This window comes from Rhineura floridana, chromosome 5 (assembly GCF_030035675.1).
Source record: "Rhineura floridana isolate rRhiFlo1 chromosome 5, rRhiFlo1.hap2, whole genome shotgun sequence".
Taxonomy (NCBI): Eukaryota; Metazoa; Chordata; class Lepidosauria; order Squamata; family Rhineuridae; genus Rhineura; species Rhineura floridana.
In genome coordinates, this window is record NC_084484.1 from 157,331,516 (window position 1) to 157,351,718 (window position 20,203).

Genomic DNA, 20,203 nt, shown 5'->3' on the forward strand with positions numbered 1-20,203 from the left:
TAGCATGCTGGGTGATTTTTTTTAAAAATTCCCAAGTACTGGAACAGTGGGGGGGAAATCCATGCTGATTCCAGAGCCATCACATGTCAGAGGGAAAGTAGGGAATAGAACTTGCCCTACCACAGAAAACTCACCCTGGCTCTTGTAGTGAGGTATGTCTGTGCACAATTCTGGAATCTGTATAATTGACACATTTTTATATCATGTCTTATTAAGATTTGGTGTGCTTACTGTTACAACATTTCCTCATGATGCTCCTCTAGTGTCCCTAGATGTCATATTTTCTCAGAACCAAACTGCTGCTCAGCTGCTGTGTATGATATCAGTGGAGTGATCTCTCTCTCTCTCTCTCTCTCTCTCTCTCTCAGTATGTATCCTCAAAAATTTGTGTGGGGTACATTTTCCCCACCCCATTCTTTCCTGGGGATCCATGCTCTTCCCCCCCACCTCCCCCCCATGATTCCTATTGTGCTCACCCCAAAATGGTAAAGGCTACCCTTGTGGGAGAACCAGAGCAGCTATCACTGTGGACTTTGGCAGGCACCCCTTAGAAGGGGTGACTAAGCCTAAAAATTGTAACCAGTTGTGGCAGAAAATGGAAAACATATAGACTTTTTCCTGGTTTAAAAAATCAAACTTGAATGGTGCCCTGCACTAAAAAGAACCCTAGTTATATCTGCTTACAATTTGGCAGTGCCAATCCAATCTGGAGGGGCTCCTTACAAATTCATTCTACTTCTGTGAAAAGGAAAACAAGTTATAGCATTTTTTAATTCCCCATTGTAGTGAAGCACTGCTTCATTTTTGACAGAATTAATTAATTAATCAAATTAGAAAGACACAGAGCAGTTCTAAAACAGAATGGCTACAGGTAGAAGTCAAATCTTATGGCCAGTGTCGAATCAGTGCTCTGTGTGTTTGTATACAGAGAGATATGATTTACTAGAAAAGACAATAATGCTGGGAAAAACAGAAGGGAGTAGAAAAAGAGGAAGGCCAAACAAGAGATGGATTGATTCCATAAAGGAAGCCACAGACCTGAACTTACAAAATCTGTTTTTATGATGTTTTAAAGTGTTTTTAGTGCTTTTGTTTGCCGCTCTGGGCTCCTGCTGGGAGGAAGGGAGGGATATAAATAAAATAATAAATAAATAAATAAAATACTGCTGAGCTATGGCCCTTCCCCAAAATCAAGAAATAAAGGTCCTGCCTGTTCTGTAACTTCCCCCCTCATCTTCACCTTGATTCATATTCTGTTTTAATTAACTATAACATGATAGTCCCACCTATAAGATGGCTATTATGTGTTTGGATTGTACCTTGATATGCCTCAGAATTGCTGTTGCTGAAGAACCACATAGGAACATAGGAAGCTGCCTCATTCTGAGTCAGACCAATGTACCATCTAGTTCAGTATTGTCCACACTGACTGGCAGCAGCTCTCCAGGGTTTCAGGCAGGGATCTCTCTCTCCCTGCCCTTCCTGTAGATGCTGGGGATTGAACCTGGTACCTTCTCCATGCAAGACAGATGCTCTATCACTGAGCTATAGCTGTTCCCCTCCAGTACTCAAGATGAAAGATAAAGAAGGCATAGATAGCCACAGATAGATTGGAAAGTTCCAAAAAAGAACGCATCTGGCACACTAAATTATGCAGAAGTGTTCATGGCCACTGAGGCCTAAAAATCCAGGTCTAAGGTCATGTTCCAAGAACACCCCAATGTTGCATACTTGTTTTTTCAGAGGGAGTGCAGTACTTTCCAACATCAGTTAAAAATCCAAATTGAAATCCTTACCACTGATGGACAATTGGTCTTGGTCTGATCTTCTTTGTTGGTTTGTTTGTTTGTTTGTTTTTATTAATAGAACTTTTAGACCTTCGTTTCATAAAAACTGTGGAGTGGTTTCCAAAATAATATAAAAGAAGATATTCAAAAATGATAATAAAATATTGCTAAAATTATTCAGTGATTATAAAAACATCACAAACAGAAGTAACAGTTCACCTACATCCTAAGAGCTTTAATTGGGTTGAATTTGCCTGAATTTATATACATAAAATGCCCAGGAAGAGATGTTTTAACCTGGCATCAGAATCACATTAAACTAGGAGTTCTCCATGCTACCAAGTAGAAAGAATTCCATAGTTCGGGTGCCATTACATAAAAGGCCTGATCCTTTGTCACCACCTAGCAGTCCTCCCCTACCAGTGGAGCAAAAAGAGGAGCCCCTCCTCCCTGAGCCACTCCAGAAGGATACCATGTTCAGTGATATCAAAAGCCGCTGAGATGTCTTGGAGAGTGAGCAAAGCTGCACTCCCCCATCTCTCTGCCGATAAATGTAATCAACTACGGTGATCAAGGCCATGCCTGAAGCCAGATTGAAATGCATCAAATATTCTGTCTCATCAAAGCATGCCTGAAGCTGGATACTACCACCTTTTCAAACAACTTGCCCCAAAAGGGGATTTTTGCCACTGGGAGATAGTTATTTAACACCAGGGACGTCCCCTTAAGAAGGGGATGCAGCACCACCTCCTTCAAGGCAGATGGTACCTCCCCTTCCTCCAATGAAGTGTTGTATAACTCACCAAATAGACCCTTCTATATTTGGCCCACAATGCCATTTTAGCCAAGCCATGCCCACCTGGCATAACCCCTGATGTCCTATATTATGTCCAATCAGCAGAACCTGCAAAGTCCTGTGCAAAACTCGTGATATATGCAGTGGACTTTTTAACATATTTTTTTTTAAAAGGAGTTTATATCATTTTTTTTTAGCAAGGGGAACACCGAACTTTGACTGGAACAGACTGAGAAGTCAGAGAGAAAAGAACCCTTACATGGCAATTGTCTGTCTACAAATTTGTTTTTCAGAAATTGGGAGAGGAAAGGTACATTCCCAAATAAATGTGTGTGGTGTATTATCAGCATTGGCTTTTGGGCAGCAGCCAGGCAGGGGGGGGAGAGTGTGGCAGGAATTAAATCATAAAAATAGGGACAAGGAAACAGCTCTACAAAGAGCAGGAAAATGGTAGAGAGAAAATTAAAACAAACAGCAAGTATTTAAGCTGGATTATAAATTGGATCCAAATATATGTTTGAAACTTATTTCCTGTAACTCCTCATGAACGTCATGTCATTAATAACTAACGAGGTGTTTAGCACATTATTTATGGTACATGTTAAGAACTGAAGAACAAATGTTTAAATCTTTTTTATTCTGTTCCATTGCTAGAGCTAAATGGCCCATGATTAAGATCCATTGTTCTCCCCTGAGATTAATGTTATAAGTTTAGCAGAGATTGTGGAGAGTTGGGAAAGCATATTGTGTGTATGCTGCTATAGCTGCCTCAGGCCAGATTTCCTACGCAGACCAAAATGAGGAAAGCCATTGTCTTTTTTCAAATAAAATCAATTAGCCTGAGAAGATTTATAGCTCAAATTTAAAAAAACTATAGAGAAAACGGCTGCCTTGAAGGATGTTACTGTGCAAGCCTCAGATCGTGTGTGTTCAAATAATGCTCAGACATAAATAGCTTCCTTGCAGCTGATCAGTTGCCATGTCAATGGAAGGGAAGACACGTGCGTCACTGGAGACTTCTTTGAAGTCATTCAAGCCTAACGCACCATTAACTATTAGAGATCTGCCATTAACATTCCCAGTTAACACTGGATGTCTAAAATAAAACCACAAAAGCGGCTACATCCAGAGTTAAGGTTGAAACCTCATCCTTCATTAATTCAGTTGGTGCCTTGCTACTGTGGAACATCTGATATGTGGGAACGCCCTTGCTTTATCTAGACACAATAAAACAACCCAAGTCTTTAGCTGAAATTCTACCCTTAACATTAACTGAACACATTTCACTGTAGTCTAATATTTCCCGCCCAAGTATATTAAAATTGGTTGATACTGAGTCTTAATTATCCTTTATGGCAGTGTTTTTTAAAAGACCTTTTTTGCTACCAGTCTTTTAAGTAAATCTGCTTTTATAATAAATGGATGGGCTTTTATGAATTAACGTGATATTAACTCTGAATGCTTTTTAGCTTTTGTCTATTTGCCATTGTAATTGGCTATTAACACTGACACTGGGAGCATTGGCATCAATGTTGCATTTAGAGTAGGAAAGTAGGGTGCTTAGTTCAGGGTTTACTGTATTGCTGTTGCATTGAGTATTGCGTTCCTGTGGATACATTGAATAAAAGCCAATATGGGCAATTTATTTTAAAAGCCAAGACAGGCCACTAAGAGCAGCCTCTACAGTGACTGACCACATGCTGGACATAAGTAAGCAGTTGAGTTATTTTCAGTGTGTAATTTCTGTTCGATTAAAGATAATGAACACTGACCTATTTGTTCCCTAAAAGCAAGACGTAAGGAATCCATTGGATTTCTTAGTCTTACCCAATGCTGATAAAGGGTTCCTTTTGGAAGGAAGGGTGGGATATAAACTTTATAAACAAATAAAATAAAATTAGTTTGCCCATAATTAATCTCCAGGCCTTCAGCAAAGTAGCAAGCCAATTATGCTGCTTATGCTTCCATCTGTTTTTTTACATTGGCCCATTTCAGATATTCATTGATAATAAATGTCTTGTTTAATGATTTGATAAACAATAAAGAAAAATGAAGTAATACTATTTTGGTTTTAGTAATTAAGTGACATATTATCGTGGGTAGACTGCTGATACATTTGTGTGGTTCCGATCTCCACTCAAGAAGGTGTCACATGGTGGTTGGAATAAACTTTATAAGATGTAAACATAGAAATGAACTTTAATACCTTGCATTTCCAGCTAAACAGAATTACATGACAACTGCAGTCAGTAAAAGAGCAAGTGTGTTTTGGAAATAAAAAAATGTGATTCCTATTAATCTTGGAGATAACTCAGGAGAAGAATAAAAAATCCCTGACAGTGTTTTTCGCATTATTTTGTTGCTTTATATTGAAATCAAGTTGATTGACTGGCAAAACCATACAGATATTCTATATAAATCCAAATAATTCTACTTCCTTCACCTGAGACCATATTTAATGACACTCCCACAGCACACTAATCTAATCAGCATTCCCAGGCACACATGTACTCTAATTTTCTTAGTCCAAATGAATGTTCAGTTACAAATATTTTTTTCCACTCCTGAATAGGTGCATTATCCCAGAGTTTATAATTGTTATACAAAATTGGCTTATTAAAAATGTGTAAGATGTCTAACATAAAATGTACGTTTGGAACATTTGGAGCACTTTGGACCTATTCTAAGTTCTAAGATTTTGTTTCACTGCTACCTTAAGTAAGCACTTAAGCATCTTAGTAAAACTTCTGAAAGATCAGTAATAGTTTATCACTTTCAAAAAAATATGAAAGGGTAGAAGATATGTCCAGCAGCAGTGGAAAAAAAATAAGTTATTTCCATTTTTTCCCTTTAGCTTTTATTACCACATTCCTCATCAAAGACAACCAGCAGTTTACAAGAATTTTGCTTTATACAATCCAAAACAGTGTCATTAATGTCTGCTATAAATGCCTTGTGACAAAGTGAAATGCAATAACTCTTCATGGGTTATGGTGTCTTGATATCCATACCAATAGCCAAAAGATTTAAAAGCTCTTCAGCCTGCATGCAATTCATAGATGATGTCATAGAATCATAGAATAGTAGAGTTGGAAGGGGCCTATAAGGCCATGAAGTCCAACCCCCTGCTAAGTGCAGGAATCCAAATCAAAGCATTCCAGACAGATGGCTGTCCAGCTGCCTCTTGAATGCCTCCAGTGTCGCAGAGCCCACTACCTCTCTAGGTAATTGGTTCCATTGTTGTATGGCTCTAACAGTTAGGAAGTTTTTCCTGATGTCCAGTCAAAATCTGGCTTCCTGCAACTTGAGCCCATTATTCCGTGTCCTGCAGTCTGGGACAATCGAGAAGAGATCCTGGCCCTCCTCTATGTAACAACCTTTCATGTAGTTGAAGAGTGCTATCATATCTTCCCTCAGTCTTTTCTCCTGGCTAAACATGCCCAGTTCTTTCGGTCTCTCCTCATAGGGCTTTGTTTCCAGTCCCCTGATCATCCTTGTTGCCCTCTCTGAACCCGTTCCAGTTTGTCTGCATCCTTCTTGAAGTGCGGAGACCAGAACTGGATGCAGTACTCAAGATAAGGGCTAACCAGTGCTGAGTAGAGGGGAACTAATACTTCACGTGATTTGGAACCAAACTTCTGTTAATGCAGCCTAATATAGCATTTTCCTTTTTTGCAGCCATATTGCGCTGTCGGCTCATATTCAGCTTGTGATCAATGACAATTCCAAGATCCTTCTCACATTTCATATTGCTGAGCCAAGTATGCCCCATCTTATAACTGTGCATTTGGTTTCTTTTTCCTAGGTGTAGAACTTTGCATTTATCCCTGTTGAATTTCATTCTGTTGTTTTCAGCGCAGTGCTCCAGCCTATCAAGGTCCCTTTGAATTTTGCTTCTGTCTTCCACAGTATTAGCTGTGCCCCCCAATTTTGTATCATCTGCAAATTTGATAAGCATGCTCCGTACCTCCTCATCCAAGTCGTTAATAAAAATGTTGAAGAGCACTGGGCCCAGGACTAAGCCCTCTGGTACCCCACTCATTACTTCCGCCCAGTTTGAGTAAGGAACCATTGATAAGCACTCTTTGAGTATGATTCTGGAGCCAACTGTGGATCCACCTGATAGTTATTCCATCCAACCCACATTTAGGTAGCTTGCTAATCAGAATATCATGGGGCACTTTGTCAAAAGCTTTGCTGAAGTCGAAATATATTTTGCCCACAGCATTCCCACAGTCTACAAGGGAGGTTACCCGATCAAAACACGAGATAAGATTAGTTTGGCAGGATTTGTTCTTCATAAATCCATGTTGGCTGCTAGTAATTACTGCATTGTGTTCAAGGTGCTTACAGATTGACTGCTTTGTAATCTGTTCCAGAGTTTTTCCAGGGATTGATGTTAGGCTGACTGGTCTGTAAGTTACCTGGTTCCTCCTTTTTGCCCTTTTTGAAGATAGGGACAACATTAGCTCTTCTCCAGGCATCCAGCACTTTACCAGTCCTCCACGATTTCGTAAAGATAATAGACAGCGTTTCTGAGAGTTCTTCAGCCAGTTCCTTCAATACTCTAGGATGCAGTTTATCGGGCCCTGCCAATCTGAACTCGTTCAAAGTGATTAGGTATTCCTTGACCGTTTGTCTATCAATCTCAAGTTCCAGTCCTGTCCCTTCTACTTCATGTTTCCCAGGAGGGGCATAGACCCTTTTTTGGGAGAAGACTGAGCCAAAGTAGGAATTGAGCACTTCTGCCTTTTCTTCGTCATCTGTTATCATTTTGCCATCCTCAATGAGTAGCTGTGCCACCATTTTCTTTCTCTGTCTTTTACTATGGACGTACCTGAAGAAAGTTTTTTAGTTGCTTTTAGCATCCCTCAGCTCATTCTCAGCTTTAGCCTTCCTCACCCCATACCTGCAATTCCATGATACATGCCTGTACTCTTCCTTTGTAGCCTGGCCTTCTTTCCACTTCCTGTATGTGTCCTTTTTCGTTTTCAGGTAAAGGCAGGACAAAGAGGAAGACTCCCCCTGCCTGCTTTTGCCTTCTGTCTTTACCCTCCCCCTTGTCTAGTCTAATGGAGAAGATCTGTTGTCAGAAGCAGCCTTCTGCACATACCCGGATCCAGAAGTGGGAGGCCTAAATGCGATGCACGTCCACATGTGCATTTTGGTGCAAATACTGGATGTGCATTAAAAGTGAATGGGGATCTGAGTGTCCATTAAATTGTAAGTAGTACTGCGCAGAGAAGCTTTAACTGTTCCGCAGTGTGCATTTTGAGTGCATAGCCAATTTACTTTGCTATGAAGTTTGAAGGATCTTTTGGGTAAAATTGCTCTTGGAGGTGCACCTCAGGATCAAGCTGTTTCTCTCCAGTCCTTTGAACTGCTAAAGGGCCATTTCTTACAGCTTAAGGATCAATTGACCAGGAATGTATAGAATTTGTCTGTCAGTTCAGGTGTGCATTCTCAGAACTCCTGTTCTCCTCCCGGTTAGGGGAAGCAGGCAGAAATCTATTCCGGGTGAGGAGGCTTATAGCCTAGTGGAGTGGGGTGAGGACTTGAGTGTACCTGGTGCTCTTTGCTGGAGAGAGAGAAGCCAAAGGCTTTTATTTAAAAGCTGGAATGTCATCCAGCCGTGTCCCTATCTCTATTTTGGCACCCAGAATGTCCTCATGTAAGACTCACACTTTACAAGCAAGAAGAATGATGGTTATTATGATGACAGACAGGGATGAAGAACAGGGTGAAAACAGCGCAGATAAGAGTGCAAGTGTAAGTTTAGATCTGCCAGTTCTTTGTTTAAAGCAGGTGTTGCCAAAGTGGCACCTGCGAGTGCACATGTGCCCACAGAGGGCTTCCTGTGCTCCCGCAGGGTCTCCTCCCATTCCAGGGAACATAGGCTTCTAAGAAACATTCTGTTGTAGCCAATATAGAGGTTGCCGTGTGTGTGTGCGTGCGTGTGTGTTGCCCATGACAATTTGTTCCAGTTCACAAATGTCCACATGGCTCCCAGAAGGTTGGCAACTCCTTGTTTAAAGTCAGTTCGAACATCTTTCTCACCTAGTGGTTCTCTACTCCTTTTGTTAAAACTTTTAGCAATTGCCCATGAGGTTGATCAAGTCTAGACAACTCTCTCTTTTTTTTGTCCTTTTCCACCACCATCTAAGGGGACACTGGCACAGCACCACCTGAATGAAACAAGGGTGATTTATATCTATGGCATAATCCTTGAAAACCACATGTTACAGTTTGGAAGCATTTCAGAAAATTAAGCTTTCTGATGTGGCCATGTAATGCTTGTTTGATTTAAGTTTATTTCATCTATAAAAGTACTTATATACTGCCACCTCATAAAATATCAGGATGGGTATACAACAATATGTAAACAATGAAACATTAAAAACCATTGAAAACAGTACAAAGTTAGCTGCTGTCTCTCTTTGGCTTATGCCAGTTTTCTTGATACCATTGGAGTGATTTGTCCACTGCTACAAATAATCTAAACTTATTTATTTTAATTAAACATTTATATATTACTTTGTTTTCTGGGTGGTATCCAATGAAGCCGTTCTGTTAGTGCAAGGATTTCTATTTGCATAATGGAACTTCTCCTCCTTCACCTCTTACACCCCATATGCCCTCCCCAAATATGTTCTAGAGGTTTTGGGGGAAACCCAGAACAGATTTAGGGGGTGCACGGGGAGATGAGGGAGAAGTGAGGTTCCATTGAGCATCCAGAAACCTTTGAGCTAATAGAACTACTTCATTGGATACCTCCTAAACATTTCAAAGTGGTGTATAGAAATAATAAAATCATACAAGGATCTTGCGGGTGTGTAAAAATGATCTTGGAAGTGTACCTCAGGTTCATTTGCTTCTCTCCAGTCCTTTATAAACTGTTAAGAGGCCATTTCCTATCACAGCTCAAAAATCTCATAAATTGCTTTGGAAAATCTCCTCAGTTCAAAATGATTTGCTGTTGAATTGGAAGGCAAGCTGTTTGAGAAAGGAACTTCAAAATTAGTTGGTTAACTCATGGCTATTGATTCTGTTTGACTGAGTGTGCCATTCCTTTCCCCTCTGTCCTCTTTTAGAAGGAAGACAGTGTAGATGAAGAGATGGCAGAAAAGCTCTCAATTCGAAAGAAACGTTTTATGCAGTTTGCTTCCTTGGAATATGAAGGCGAATATTACATGACACCAAGGGACTTCCTGTATTCAGTGATGTTTGACAAATCTGGACGTAAGTTGCTTTTTTTTGTTTTAATTTTAACTCTGCTGTTCAGTGACTGTTACTTTGCGATATATTACATGTGTTTAGGGTGGCCACATAGATTGCCTTAGAAGAGAGCATGGGTTTGCATGTGCTAATTTAAAAGTATTTGTGCAAATTTAGATATAATGACTATAATTTAAATAGAAATAAATACATCTCACCATTATGGGGAAGGCTGTGACCAGGTGGCCTGTGTGCCTGTTCAGTCTGCAGTCCAGGTGCTAACTGCTGATGGGCAACTTCAAGTCCCCTCCTGCTCTCCCTTCCTAGGGTTCTTTATCTGATACCTGAAATATATCTTACCCCTTACATACCCAGTTGATCACTGCGCTCTGCAGGTGAGGGCCTCCTGCAGATACCATCTTATCAGGAAGTTTGTTCTACTCAACATAGGAAGCAGACCTTTAGTGTTGTGGCACCAACACTTTGGAATTCCTTACTCTTAAACATTAGACAGGCACCACCTCTGTTATCTTTTTGGAGCCTACTGAAGACCTTCCTGTTTCAACAAGACTGTGGGCTAGGATTATGATGGGTACCATGGTATCCTGAGACTATGTGCTGATACAGGAGTTCCTCAGCGACAGAAGGGATTAAGCAACTGACAAGGAAATGTAATACAACTGTTTGACCGGCAGCAACAACTGGAACATCAGAAGAACCCAGGTTCTTGCCGCCTCTTCTTCAACAACAGCCCGGTGCGGGGCTTCCTGCACGGGGTCTCCCTGCGTGGAGGTCTCCTGCTCAACAACAGCCCGGCGCAGGGCCTCTTGTGCGGGACCTCCTGGCTCGGGGCCTCCTGCTTGACAACAGCTGCCGCCTCCACGTCCTTCTCCCCCTCCTGCTCCAGGCACGGCTCAGATCCCCGAGCCGGAGCTCCCGCAGCTTCCCTCCGACATAAACTGCCAGCAGCAGCAGCAGCAGCAGCAGCAGAAGCTGAAGGAACAGCAGCAGAGCGAGCCCGAGGACATGGAGAGGAGGACAATACTGAACCAGCGAACAGCTTCGGTGTAATAAATGCCTGTCGCCCTTCTGCCTCTCGAGAACTGCTCCCCCACTAACACCACCTCCTTTTTCTGGCAGTGCAGATAATGATAATGTTGTTTCCATTTAATTTAATTTTTGTATATTGTATTGTTTATATTGTATATTATTGTATTTTTATACCTGTGTTTATTTTTCTTGTAAGCCGCCTGGAGGGCCTTTGGCCGAAAGGCGGGGTATAAATAACAACAACAACAATAATAATAATAATAATAATAATAATTTTAAGTAGAGACTTAATCTCAGTCTGCATCTGTGCAGGAATTGCTTTTAAGATGTTTTTAAAGCTTTTTAAAAAGATGTTTTTAAAGGTGTTTTGTTTAAATATATTTTAAAGTCTGTTTTTAAGATTTTAGAGTGTTTTTAATGTTTTATTTGCTGCCTTGGGCTCCTTCTGGGAGGAAGGGCAGGATATAAATTCAATAAATAAATAAATAATACTAAATAAATCTTTAAATCAGACTTCTACCAGACAGCCCTTCTGTCTTCTGCAAAAAGTGTGTTCTCATTCATTCTAGAATTGGTGTTCTTTAGTTGGCTGTTTGTTAATTTTGAAATTTGCTTAATATTATATAAATAATTAATACATTAACCAGTGTGTTTAATAATGAACAGTTAATTATCTCCCTATGATATTTTCCTGTGTTTGCAATGAAAGTAGTGTGTGACACAATATTATTTATTTATTATTTACTGGGTTTCTAGACAATCCATCTGTCAGGATCACAGGGCAGTTTACAATACCCATTTTAAAACAATACAAACCTATCCTAAAGATAGATAAACCGTTTAATAAAACCAAGTGGATAATACAACAATTGCAGCTGCTATATTTCTTCAGCAAACACTGTATTTCAGTTTCAGTAGGTCTCATCAAACAACCTCAGCTCAATATCCCCCAACAACCTGGGTGAAAAGGTAAGAGTATGACAGAACCCCATTAGTGGAAATGTCATAAACACCTCCAAAGGAAGGGAGTTTCATGAAACTCCAAGAAGGCCGTATCCCATGTTGCCACCCAATGGGCCAAAGGGCAGGATGGTATAGAGAGATGTGCTCCTTCATGTTTTTGGGTTCAAAGTCATTTTGGGTCCCTGCTGCTGTGACATAAAGTTGAACATACTTCACCTACCTCTCCCCTTGTAAGGCTTCAGATCTGTTAGGCCAACCAATATTTAATTCTTTTTTCAAAGCATAAAATCTATCCATAAAATCACTTAGCCCAGCATTCCTCAGACTGTGGGCTGCGATACCACCAGTAGACCTCAGCTCTTTCAGGTGTCACTCAGCACCACAGCCCATCCCATGGCTACAACATAGCCTTTTGGTTGGACCAATTCCAGCAGCTCCTGACATGCACAGTACATAGGCACATGTTGGAGAAGGAGTTGACTAGAGAGCAGTGCAAGACCAAGGCTGTACAATGCAACGTTGGAGGAGAACAAGCGAAAGGAAGAGAAGAAGATGACAATGGTCAACCATGTATGAGGGAAGGAGAAGAAGGAACAGAAGGATGGAAGTAAACGGGATGGGCGGAGTGAGGGAGAGAAGAGAAGTGCCTGGAGTTGCTGCACTTTTTGGCCCCTCCAGTTCACCAGGGCTGTGGAGTCGGTACGCCAGGCCTTCGACTCCGACTCCAACTCCTCTATTTTTCTACTGTCCGACTCCAACTCCTTCATAAATGGGAAATGTATATTAACTAGTAATAACACATTTACTGTAGTAAAATGGTAGCACAAGGCATTTCATCAGCACCACGTGAATCCAGAGCTTGGAAAAGTTACTTTTTTGAACTACAACTCCCACAAGCCTAATCCCTGGGGCTGATGGGAGTTGTAGTTTTAAAAAGTAACTTTTCCAAGCTCTGGATTCACGTGGTGCTGATGAAATGCCTTGTGCTACCATTTTACTACAGTAAATTTGTTATTACTAGTTAATATACATTTGCCATTTATGAAGGAGTCGGAGTCAGAGTCGGTACATTTCTACCGACTCCGACTCCACCCAAAATTGCTCCCGACTCCACGACTCCGACTCCACAGCCCTGCAGTTCATACTCATACTTGTAATTGCACACCATAGTCCTTCCTGCCTGGTCTTCCTCCAAGGTGAAAGGGACAGAGGGGCCACTGAAAGAAAATAGAAGGAGATCAAAGGTTAATGTATGATGATAAAAAGTGAGACTAGAGAGGAAGAAGTTAAGAGAGGAAAGAAGGGAATGTAAAGCAGGGGTGGGGAACCTTTTCGGCTCTATAGTTCTAGTTTGTTTAGTATTGCTCTACCTATATAATAGGGAAGATCGAGTTACGGAAAATTCAGGGAAAGAATTAACACCTTCCTAGTTTCCTTTGGCATTATAACTTTATCATTAACTAATAGTTGATGATGATGATTTTTTTTGTTGTTTAAAAGTTTTTTCCCCCTTCTAAGCATCTTTTGTCAGTTGTAAGCTCTTTCTAGCTGGATAGAAATAATGTGTGTGAGCTGTGTGCAAGAGCACACTGGTTTAATCCACCACCATTATAATACTACTAATTCAGCACTGATGTCAAGTTTTATTTGGAACATTAGTGCAGGGAGATGACAGATGACAGAAATGCCTATTGTTAAAATGTATATGGCAAAAGACCACACCTACCTACAGCAAAGTAAAGCTAAAATAGTTACTGTTGACGTGAGTGTGATTGTCAAATAACACTGATTCTCTTGACCTGTGGTAAATCATTTTTGTATGTGTACCTTTACTTGTAAGGCTGAAAATGGCCCTTTGCCTATAATAAAGTGTGCCTGTACTTGGTTAGTACTTCATAGTTCTGCTGTATATTGTTTAAAATCCATATAATGGAATCTCCAAGAAAGGTGGGGATGTTTTGAAAAACATTCAGTGTATTTCCTGAGCCAAAATTCCAGCTCAGGCTTGGAAGATCTGAGGCTTGAAGTAGTTTCCATCCTTTCATGCTCATAACAATAAAAAAAATCAACATTGCATTTTAAAAAGAATTGAAGATTTTATTGCAGTAAATAAGATAATGAAATTTGGCCTTTAGTTTGGACGAGTATACCTACACAAAGTGAAAATGATAAAATCATAGAAAAGCAGAGGCTTTCACTGAGCCTGTTTGGTGTGAACCCCCAGATGCATTCCAAGATTATATTGTAAACTGACTCCCAGTAAGAGTGTAATGGAATGCCACAATACAGTATCAAGCCAAATAGCTTTCACATACCCATTGCATTCAGGAGCTAGGAATACTGTGGAAAAGGGGAGGTACAAGAAACTTTTTATCTCTTTTCTCCCCACCCGAAAAAAATATTTAATTTTACACGGGCGGAAATCTTAAAATTGATATATTCTACTGCAGCTTCACTGAATCAATGGCACAGCTTTGGAGTAGTAATATTTATAACTGACTGTTGAGATCTCTTACATTTTTCTCCTCTGCCATTTGTTCATAAATCTCACATCGCTCCCATGTCAAGCAATTTTATAGGGTTTTTCTAGCACCTATAATCATTTGTGTAACTGATTCTGTCTCTTATTGTGCAGAACCTTTTACCTGCAAATAATTCTAGTATTCAAAGCCCAGCTACTTCCCTCCTGTGTTGTTCTTGTGCTTACAGGACCCTGTGCATCATTAGGGCATCTAAAGGATTGAAGCCCAACTGAGTTGTAAATGTGCTCATGGGTATTCTAATATAGGGTGGCAAAAGTGTAGCAAGAAGGCATATCAAATCAGACCAAAGGGCTTCATGTTAGGCCACTTTATTCTGGACAGGATCATGCATATTAATAGCAGTATGTGTAAGGTCATATTCTGCCCAACTTGCCCAACGTTGCATCACACTCTAGTGCAGGGGTGGGGAATCTTTTTCAGCCCAAGGGACACATTCCCCGATGGGCAACCTTCCAGGGCCTGTATGCCAGTGGTGGGCTGGGAAGCCATCAGCAAAAGTAAGTAGAGCAACAGATGTGACATTCCTGCTACACATAAGCCAGAAGATTCTACACACACCCTCCCACAGCTCTCCATCCTGGCAAGAAAGAGGCATTATCACAGATTAGAGACATGCGACCTCCGAGACTATCTCTGTCAGCTCAGCTAAGGAAGCTGTTGGGCAGCAAGGTGGACGGTACACCAACAGTATTCCTAGTCTGTCTCCCTGGCCCAACACAAGGTGGAGACATTCCAAACCAGTCGCCGTCTGGACAGGGTGCTTGGTGAGAGGAAAAGAACTCCTATAGACCACAGCGACCCCCCCTCCCCGGCCCTCAGATCTACCACAGTGCTGAACCAAATACCCGGGTGGCCAAAGCTGGGAAAGAGCAACTCCTCCCTGATCAGCCACCCAGGTCTTGGTTATACATGCCAGGTCGGCACCCTCCTCCAGAATTAAATCATGGACAAGTGAGGTTTTATTATGTACTGACCTGGCATTCAAAAGCAGCACTTGGAGATCCAAGAGCTGGCTGATAGGACAACCAGCAATCCTGTGGATATGAGGAGAACCGGAACAAGGCACAGACACAATTTGTCTGGGACGAGTTCCCCTTACCTGGCCTGTTCTCCTCCTAACGCCATACCTCCCATTACCTGTCACTACGTTAATCGGGGGCCCCGACAGCCCCCCCACGAAGAATGGAATCTTGTCTCCCAGGCACATGTTAAAAATACACAAAACCACACAAACAAGCAAACATACCAATCATTCACCCCACATTAGCCCCCACACACACCCAAACAAACGTTAAAATGAGTTAATCCTCATCAAGCAGCGATGGCAGTCTCAAGTCCCATCCAAAGGCAAGCCGCAGCAAGGACACCAGGACAGCAACACAGCCCCAAGCAGCAACAGAAGCGCCACATGCGAGCAAGAAAGCGGCGAGGTGGCAAAGATATACGCCGCAGTGATAGTGTCCTGGGCAATGGCACGGCCCTCAGCGATGATGAAGACGCCCGCAACCAGCGGCAGCGATGGCAGCAACACAGTCCGCAACAGTGAGGTCCACCGGCAGCAACGCGGCACCTCGGCGAAGATGGCAATGCCCCGCGCGTAAGCGGGCAGGCAGCAGCAATGGCGGCAGCATGGACCACAGCAACGGAGTCTCCAGCAGCGATATCTCTTGAGGCCTGAATCTGGGCAGGGCACCTTGGTGTTGCAGGTGTGACTGCGAGTGTCTGGCCCAAGGCAGCCCCTCCCTCCATGCTTTGGCGCAGGGTTGTCGCACAGGCGCTTCTCCACCACTCGGCCAACCCCACAGGTCACCGAGCAGGAGCTGGAAGGCTTCCAGCTGCCCCAGTTGCCGTCCTGTGGACAGGAGGGCAATCCACTGCAGAGTCGATGCTCTTGGTCATCTCCTTGGCAGCGGTTGCCTAAGGGGTCTCTGGAAGGCGGGGGGCTGTTGCACTGACGCCTGCGCTGCTGCCTGGGTTTTGGAGCCGAGCCTTCAGGAATGCAGGTGGAAGGGCAGGCCTCCCAGTTCCCCCAGCTGCCCCAGTTTCCATGGGTTGGGCAGATTTGCTGGGTGTCACATGGTAGTGTTTCCGTGCTGCTTCCTAGGCAGGTGCCTCCACAGTCTGGTACTGGATTGGTGCAAGTTCGTTCCCTGGTCTGCAACCCTCTGAGGCAGGTCACTGAGCAGGCACTCCAGGCATTCCATGCTGACCAGCCTCCCACCACAGGACAACAGGCCATCAGGCTGCAGGTTTGCATTTCCCACTGGCGTGAACCCTCCTGACAAGTGCCTCCAGAGGCCCGGCCATGGCATGTTCGGCTGCGCCGCTGGACCCCTTCCCTGCACGAAATGGAGCATGCACCCCATGGGGACCATCCACTCCACTCAGCTACCTGGCAGGCCTGGCAGGGAGCATTCCTGCCCAGCTGGAAACCGTATCGGCTTCCTTAGCTGAGCTGACAGAGATAATCTCGGAGGTCCTTTTGAGGTCCCCTAGACTTTTGGTACTGGGGGATTTCAACGTCCATGCCGAGGCTGTCTTATCTGGCGCAGCTCCAGACTTCATTGCCTCCATGACAACAATGGGGCTGTCTCAATTTTCTACTGGCCCAACGCATGTGTCGGGACATACTCTCGATTTGATCTTCGCCACTGGACATGGAGATGGTGATCTGATGGTGGGGTGTTTTTCATCTACCCCATTGTCATGGACAGATCACCGCTTGCTGAGATTTAGACTTACAGCGGCTCTTTCCCTCTGCAAAGGTGGAGGATCTATTAAGTTGATCCGCTCCCGGAGCCGGATGGATCCTGTAGGTTTTCAGAGGGCTCTGGGAGATTTTCCGGCTGATAGGACTGGTGCTCCTGTCGAGGCCCTGGTCGCACTGTGGAATACAGAAATGACCTGGGCTATTGACACGATCGCTCCCGCGCGTCCCCTTCGCTGTAGAGCTCATACAGCTCCGTGGTATACCCCGGAGCTGAGAGCGATGAAACATGAGAGGAGGAGGCTGGAGCGCAGATGGAGGAAAACTCCCAGTGGATACAATCATGCCTTGGTAAGTGCCACCAATAAGTTGTATACAAAAGCGGTAAGGACAGCAAAGAAGCTCTATTTTGCTGCCTCTGTTAGATCATCTTTAAGCCGCCCAGCGGAGCTTTTTAAAGTCGTGCGAGGACTCTTACACTCTGGCCCCCACGATACTATGGAAACATCTGAGACCCGCTGTAATGAAATTGCTGGACACTTTCAAGATAAGATTGCATGTATCCGCAGGGACCTCGACTCTGATGTTGTGACAGATGAATCCATTGAAGTGTCCAGAGCACGGCCTTGTCTTTCTTTATTGGATGAGTTTCAGTTGGTGCAGCTCGAGGAAGTGGACAAGGTGCTTGGAATGGTTCGGGCGACCACGTCTGTTCTGGATCCTTGCCCATCTTGGCTAGTGAAAGCTGGCAGGGCTGGAACCACCGGTTGGGCCAAGGAGGTGGTTAATGCCTCCTTGAGGGAGGGAGTGGTCCCTGGTAGCCTCAAGGAGGCAGTAGTGAGACCTCTTTTAAAGAAACCCTCCTTGGACCCGGATAATTTAAACAACTATAGACCGGTGGCGAATGTCCCTTTTCTGGGCAAGGTTTTGGAGCGGGTGGTTGCCAGCCAACTCCAGGCGCTCTTGGATGAAACCGATTATCTAGATCCGTTTCAATCCGGTTTCAGGCCCGGTTTTGGCACCAAAACAGCCTTGGTCGCCCGGTATGATGACCTATGTCGGGAGAGGGACAGGGGGAGTGTGACTCTGTTGATTCTCCTTGATCTCTCAGCGGCATTTGATACCATCGACCATGGTATCCTTCTGAGGAGACTCGCGGAGTTGGGTGTCGGGGGCACTGCTTGGCAGTGGTTCCGCTCCTACTTCGCGGATTGTCACCAGAAGGTAGTGCTTGGGGAACATCACTCGACACCATGGACTCTCCATTGCGGAGTCCCTCAGGGGTCGGTTTTGTCCCCCATGCTTTTCAACATCTACATGCAGCCGCTGGGTGCAGTCATCAGGAGTTTTGGAGTGTGTTGCCATCAGTATGCTGATGACATGCAGCTCTATTTCTCCTTTTCATCTTCTTCAGGTGAGTCTGTTGATGTGCTGAACCGTTGCCTGACTGCGATAATGGACTGGATGAGAGCTAATAAACTGAGACTCAATCCAGACAAGACCGAGACATTGTTAGTGAATGCCTTCCCTGCTCAGATGGTGGATGTTAACCCTGTTCTGGATGGGGTTACACTCCCCCTGAAGGAACAGGTACGTAGTTTGGGGGTTCTTCTCGACTCTTCCCTGTCTCTCGAGGCCCAAGTGGCCTCGGTGGCACGGAATGCGTTTTACCATCTTCGTCTGGTAGCCCAACTACGCCCCTATCTGGACAGGGACGACCTCGCCTTCGTTGTTCACGCTCTGGTAACTTCAAGATTGGATTACTGTAATGCGCTCTACGTAGGGCCGCCCCTGAAGACAATTCGGAAGCTTCAGCTGGTGCAGAACGCAGCTGCCAGACTACTGACGAGGACCAGTCGGTCTTCGCATATAACACCTGTCTTGGCGCGTCTGCACTGGCTTCCTATTTGCTTCCGGGCGAGATTCAAGGTGCTGGTTCTTACCTATAAAGCCTTACACGGCGTGGGACCTCAATACCTTGTGGAACGCCTCTCTCGATACGAACCTACCCGTTCACTTCGTTCAGAATCTAAGGCCCTCCTCCGGGTACCAACCCATCGGGAAGCCCAGAGGGTGGTTACTAGATCTAGGGCCTTTTCTGTGGTGGCCCCTGAGTTGTGGAACAGCCTCCCCGAAGAGGTACGCCTGGCGCCTACACTTTTATCTTTTCGGCGCCAGGTAAAGACCTTTTTATGCTCCCAGGCATTTTAATTTTCTTAACCATTTTAATCTTTTAATCCGTATTTTTAATTTTTGTCGTATTGTGTTTTTGTAGTGTTGTTTGTTGTTTGTTTGTATATGTTTTTATGATTTTTATTATGATATATTGTATTTTATCTTGTTTGTTCACCGCCCTGAGAGCTATTCTGCTAAGGGCGGTATATAAATTGAAATAATTAAAAAAAAAAAAATGCTCCAGCTAGGCAAAAGCACTAAAGGAGCACTCAGAGAGGCTTGCGGCCTAGAAAGAGTCTGGAGAATAGGACAGAGAGGCTGGAGGGCCACCTTCGGCACACAAGCTACAGGATCCTCACTAGTGTGACCAAGAAACAGAACCCAGAAAGGGCTATGCATATGGGATCAAGCTTGCATCTTCATGGCTGTGGTCACAAGAGTGCCGGCTTTGCCCCCTCCCAATGGTATACCTGAGTGCACCCTTTTCTCCCATATGTGAATAACTGCCATATATTTCTATAAGGGGGGAAAGGGCTATATTTGAGGTCAGTGTGCAGTGGGGATAAAAGCTAGTGCCTTCCTCAGAGAGCGGATGGGTTGGCCTCCCTTTGACTAGTCTTTATGGGGAAAGTAAATTTGTCCCTTCGCTTCTGAAGGTTCTAGGGTTGCAAGATATACACAGTATTCCAGAAACTTTCGACCCGCCCCCTTAGCCCCTTAAGAGTTACGTTTGGGAGCAGGAAGGAACACTGCTCCTTATTCCTCACTAATCTTATCTGGTCTTGAAGGATAGTTTTCGTGTAGAGACACAGAGACAGCTCAAATTTCTGAAAAACAAGCACAGCTCTACACCCTGCTCTGCTTGTAGAAATTGCCTTCCTGTGTACACCTTCATTTGTCCACACTTAACGTCAGGAAGAGAAAGATGCTAGCTTCACCCACAAACAATGTGCTCTGAAAGTAATGT

The 20,203-nt window shown here is 43.7% G+C and overlaps 2 protein-coding genes across 3 annotated transcripts in view; one reads left to right on the forward strand and one right to left on the reverse strand.

Annotated features, from left to right (window-relative positions):
* Positions 1-20,203, forward strand: part of MICU2 (mitochondrial calcium uptake 2) — a 119,314-nt gene that overhangs the window by 48,267 nt on the left and 50,844 nt on the right. For both annotated transcript variants that reach the window (XM_061628562.1, XM_061628561.1), the window contains exon 2: positions 9,675-9,822. In XM_061628562.1, the coding sequence (XP_061484546.1) occupies positions 9,675-9,822 (148 nt within the window). The remainder of the gene's footprint in view (positions 1-9,674; positions 9,823-20,203) is intronic.
* LOC133385742 (properdin-like) lies at positions 13,943-19,746 on the reverse strand. Its single transcript, XM_061629327.1, has 3 exons — positions 19,707-19,746; positions 15,800-16,799; positions 13,943-13,961 (listed from the first exon to the last, which is right to left on the reverse strand). The coding sequence occupies exons 1-3, from the start codon at positions 19,744-19,746 to the stop codon at positions 13,943-13,945; spliced, it is 1,059 nt and encodes a 352-aa protein (XP_061485311.1).

Coding starts and splice junctions, on each gene's coding strand:
- LOC133385742 (XM_061629327.1), bottom strand. CDS start 19,746: ATGGCAGTTATTCACATATGGGAGAAAAGGGTGCACTCAG. Junction 16,800..19,706: donor GGAGAAAAGGGTGCACTCAG/GTATACCATTGG, acceptor AGCTCAGCTAAG/GAAGCCGATACGGTTTCCAG.